General features: G+C 39.7%; 1 protein-coding gene across 2 annotated transcripts in view; it reads left to right on the top strand.

Moving 5' to 3' along the window:
* Positions 1-1162, top strand: part of LOC104856591 (gamma-crystallin B) — a 2550-nt gene extending 1388 nt beyond the window's left edge. For both annotated transcript variants that reach the window (XM_010616078.1, XM_019206316.1), the window contains exon 3: positions 887-1162. In XM_010616078.1, the coding sequence (XP_010614380.1) occupies positions 887-1162 (276 nt within the window). The remainder of the gene's footprint in view (positions 1-886) is intronic.
* Positions 1163-5496: the final 4334 nt, after the last annotated feature.

Below are 5496 nucleotides of genomic sequence, written 5' to 3'. Positions count from 1 at the left end.
GACTCTTGTCTGCCTCCGTCATTTCTCTCTGCCCCATCTCCACCCCGCTGCTCTTTCAGGTTTGAGGCACTGCTGGACAGTGCTCTGCGTCACCGGCTCGCGACAGAGATTGATTGCAGAGCTCAAAGGACAGTGGAATGTGAGAGGCACTAGATATGGGGTCATCAAAACAGATCTTTGAGGGCCCAGGGATTTAGCTCAGTGGTTTGGGGGCCTGCCTTGCAAGCTCAAGGACCCAAGTTCAATCCCAGTACCAAAAAAAAAAAAAAAAAAAAAAAAAAAACACAGATCTTTGCAAAGGTGATTCTTCTGCTGAGGGAAATGGGTTAGTTGAGGGTCGGAGGCCACACAGGAAGATGAAGAGTTAGATCAGTTGAGATCTGACCTAAACTGAGGCTTGAAAACAAGCCTAATTTATCACAAAAATGTACTAATCCTATGCTCCATATGATACCTGAAAAACAATAGTTAATTTTACAGAAATTAGTTAACCACTGATGCTTCTTTTTAACAACTGTAATATATCCAATGACACTTACCTTTCCGGAGACTCCCACTTTTCTCCTCTGAGAAGGGCTGTCTCGAATAACAAGAACTAAAACTATGTGATAAATTTTATTTTAAGCACATTTTAATTCCCAAGGACCAGAGGTTGGTAAATGGAAGTTGAAGAGCTGCTAAGCTCTGTTTCTTTGCCTGTGATCCACTAAATTCATTAGCAGTGAGAGATCAGAGCAGAATGGCTTCTGAACTCTATAACATGGCCAACCTAGAAACAAACTTGGACTCGGGGAAATTCTGAGTGTGACCAGGGAGGTGCATGGGCTAGAACTTTCGTCTCCCTCTGTTTTTGACATTTGTTTTTTGTTTTCTGTCTCCACTCTAGCACTCTGGCGCTTTCAGAATGAGGATCTATGAGAGAGATGACTTTAGAGGACAGATGTCAGAGATCACAGATGATTGTCCTTCCCTTCAGGACCGCTTCCACCTCAATGAGATCCACTCCCTGAATGTGCTGGAGGGCTGCTGGGTCCTCTATGAGATGCCCAGCTACAGGGGGAAACAGTACCTGCTGAGGCCAGGAGAGTATAGGCGATATCTTGACTGGGGGGCTGCGAATGCCAAAGTTGGTTCTTTCAGAAGAGTTATGGACTTTTACTGAAATATTTCCATTCTCTACTTTTCTCCTTTAAAATCCAATAAAATATGTAGCTTGTGATTCTGGCACCAATAAGAGTCCTGTGTTTCTTTCAATCTATTAAGTATTCATGAGCAATAATAGCCCTAGGACAAACATGACATGTTTTCAAGATGGACAGCAACCTCTTACAATTGGAATAATGTATAGAATGTTATTTCCATCACTCTTCTAAAGACCAAACAGGTAGGCTTAACCAAAACTTCAGTTAGGTTACAGCTATTTGTGGATGTCTCACAAGGATGCATTAGGGGTTACAATGCTTAAGTCACACTGATTGAAGCCCTTCAAGGTATCCCTTCATGTTGTCCCCACTGACTTTCCTGGTCAGTGTTAGCCGATGAAGGAAGTCATTCTCAGTATTCAGGCTCTTTAGCTTCATAAAGAAACAAACATATTGGTCTCACTCATTGTATTCCTTACCCTTCTAACAGCTACTATCTCTTTCCTCCCAGTTTCATTTCCAATACTTTATTCCTTGATGAGATTTCCAATCTTAACATAATTGTTTGTTTACGGTATGAATTTGTAGAAGATTTTAAGGAATTTACAAAGCCACATACCCGTTAGGTGCATCATTTTAATAGAAAGTAAATGCTGGGCCAGGGATTTAGCTCAGTGGCATTGTGCCTGCCTGGCAAGTGCAAGGTCTTGAGTTCAGTTCCTGGTACTGAAAAAACAAAGAGTAAGCAAATGTATTATGCTTATACATAGAAAATATTGCTACATGTAAAATAAAGAATCTAAACTTTCTGAAGAAGTCTATATAACTGGGTGTTTGTTTACCTTAATTTTTCAAAATGGGTTAAAACTGTTAGTCAAAATTATTATATACGTTAAATAAATATATAATATAATATAATATATATTATTTATGATATATTATGGTAAAATTATGACATTATGATATATAGTATATAATTATGATATGACAAGTTAAAGTAAGTGGATAAAGAAATTATGTCAGGAGAATAACAATAATAGGAGAGATGAAATGGAACCATAGTGAAGATCAAACCTTAGTTGTGTCTTGAAAGGTGCTATGTTAGTTGCAGATAGACCCAGATTTGATCCAGCAGTCATAGGAGACAGGAAAACAAGATCAATTTCATGAGTCACAGAGTTTATAAGACAAATCTATTAATTATCAAGGAACTCCTAACCATCCCCAGTATCAAAACCTAAAAGAAGACTTTTCTGTGGATCCTGGTAAAGAGAATACTGAATAAACAGTATCCTCAAAAACATCCTGCAGTAATTAAGTAAGGTTCTTAAAGTTGTTTCTGGTAAAGTTCATCACTGGAACTGATGACTTCAGGTCAAAATTCATTGAATTCCCCATCCTTTAAGATTCTAAAGAACCAGCTCAAATCTCATCCCACATGGGTGGGAACTCTCTGAATCCATCCATTTCTTCCAGCAGATACATATCCCCATATCCCCTGTAATTCTAGAGAAGGAATGAGTGGTCTGTGCTTTTCCCAGCAACCCTCCAGTCTGAACTCCTGCTGGCTGCCTCACAAGCACAAGGTCCCGAGTTTGATCCCAACTACCAAAATCATCATCATCATCATACTGGAACAAGAAGCATGAACTAAGATTGTTCTAAGAAAACTGGCACATGGTCAGCAACTGTATACAAATACATAGTTCCTTGCCTGGGAAATAGACTTTCAGATCATTTTATGCTAACTGCTCCTAAGTTCCAGTTCTTTAACTTTTAATGGTGTTGGCTTCTAAGACAGATTAACCAGAGTCTTCTATTTGCCAATAAAACATCAAATATGAATTAGAACACTAAAAGCTTCCTGGAATGCTGAATTTTACACTATTCACTGAGTAGGTATAAAATTACACTTCAGGAATAGGAGTTATCCTGAAACATCTGAATAGAAAGTACAAAACTTTAGAGTCCCTGGATCTCTTTAATGGAGACCTTATTCTTAAAAGTTGGTTCCTCCCATCCCTGAAATGTAGGCAAATAGAAAGATAACCTTCCCTAATCTCAACATAAAGAGAAAGTCATCAGTATGGAGTGGCTTGGGGCCACTAATAATGACTGCTAATACTGCTTCTCTCTTCCCTTTTAAACAAAAGCTGGGACATCAGACAATCAACAATTTGATATAATTACAGTGTCAGTCCACACACTCTTACACTCTAAACATCTTAGACACACTGGTATCTCTTGCACATCCTAGTTCGTACCACTTGGTCCACATTTAAATCTTTTTCTTCTTTTCTTTGAATCTGCAATATCTTCCCACCTATTTCATCTTATAAAAGGCCTGTCAAGCAATGAAACTAGAGTAGAAGTTATTGCAGAAAGGAGCATACTACCAAGAACTGCTGTACAGTTATGCCTCAAGGATTTTCACAAGGAGTTTACTGCAATTTGCCTCCCTGCTACCATGGAATTAGTCCTTGATGTTAGTAAGTGTCCTTTCCTGTTCCCTCCAGACCTTGGAAGCTTATATTTTCCATGGGTTAGTTACAAAAAAAAAAAAAATGACAATAGAAACCACCTGTTGCTTAAATTGAGAGGCTGATTCCTTATCCAGTCTTTGGGACACTCTGGTCTACTTGATCACCACCCAAATGTCCTCTGCTTATTTAATTTATGATACAAACTCTATATTTGTTGTTACGAACCAGAAAGGTAGTTACATCAACTGTGGGCTGGACCTTAGGCACTGTCAAAACTCTGAGACTGCTCACTGCTTTTGAAACATTAATTTGTCATTTCAAACTACATAAATATTACCCGGGCGTTGTGGCGCACACCTATAATCCCAGCACTCAGGAGGCTGAAGCAGGAGGATCACTGTGAGTTCGAGCCCAGCCTGGGCTACATAGTGAGTTCCAGGTCAGTCTCAACTACATAGTGAGACCCTGTCTCAAAAAAAAAAACCCTACATAAATATTATACCATTAAAATTACTAAGGAGTTGGTGGTTTAGGAGACAACACAACATTCATATTTTCTCCCTTTTTCTCACTCATCTCCACTGTAACAAAGGGTGAAATCAATCAAGCACAGGTACTTGTGTCATCCTGCATATTGAAGCCTGCAAATGCAAACCTTTGATGTGAATGCGGGTACCAGTGTAGGCTGAGCATTTGAAAAGGGCTCAAGGGATTCTTGTAACAATTAATTTCAGACTAGACGACAACATTCACTCATCTCCCCAGCATTTATGCAGTAACCTTTATTTGCCAGACCATTTTGCTAATTATTGAGAATGCAAAAATAGAGATGGGGATCCCCATAACTATTTTGAAGGACTGAAGTTTAATCAAAATAATTAAAGAAGTGACAGTTACCATTACAGTGGTATTAATAGGATGCTTGAGAAAGTGAAGGACAATATTAAATTCAACCCAGAAGATTAGGAAAAATTTTTTTAAATATTCACAATGAAACTGAGGATTGAAGAAAGGTTGAAAAATAGAGAAAAGAGCTGGGCGTGGTGGTGCACGCCTGTAATCCCAACTCTCGGGAGGCTGAAGCAGGAGGATCACTGTGAGTTCGAGCCCAGCCTGGGCTACATAGTGAGTTCCAGGTCAGTCTCAACTACACAGTGGGACCCTGTCTCAAAAAAAAAAAAAAAAAAGAGAGAGAGAAAAGCCAGAGTTATGTGAAATTAACATCATGCATTTGGGAAAGAGCACTATGGTTCTGTGTGACAGTGTGGCAACAGACAGACAGACAGATGACACTGAGTCTGGTGTGCCAAGCTAAGGGGTCGCAGTTTGGTGCTAAACCACTGTCAGGCAGTGGACTGCACCAAGTGGATGAGCCCATTCTCATCACCCCAGCATCCTGGCAGCAAGCAGTATGGGCAAACCAAGACTGGGTAGAATAAAGGGTTGAAGAAAGTCCAGCTGAAGCATGAAGAGATTCCCTAAATAAGTCAGTAAGTGCTTTGGAGGTGAACAAAGACAAGGAGAAAGATCTGAAAAAATTATGCCATTTTGAGATGAGGCTAAGATTCTGTAAGGTGTATTTTCTCTTTGCACACTTTGAATCTGCCATATCTCCCTGCCTATTTAACCTCTTAAAAAGCCCTCCAATGAAACCGGAGTAAAAGTGTTTTACAAAGTTTAATCCAAGAAATTATTTGGTGCTTGTTTAAAACACATACAAGCCAGGTGCGGTGGCGCACGCCTGTAATCCCAGCACTCCAGAGGCTGAGGCAGGAGGATCACTGTGAGTTTGAGACCAGCCTGGGCTACATAGTGAGTTCCATGTCAGTCTCAACTACATAGTGAGACCCTGTCTCAAAAAACCAATCAAT

The sequence above is a fragment of the Fukomys damarensis genome, unplaced genomic scaffold (assembly GCF_012274545.1).
Source record: "Fukomys damarensis isolate Sample0158 unplaced genomic scaffold, DMR_v1.0_HiC HiC_scaffold_16, whole genome shotgun sequence".
Taxonomy (NCBI): Eukaryota; Metazoa; Chordata; class Mammalia; order Rodentia; family Bathyergidae; genus Fukomys; species Fukomys damarensis.
Note: the sequence above shows the minus strand (reverse complement) of the source record. Positions and strands in the feature narration are given on the sequence as shown.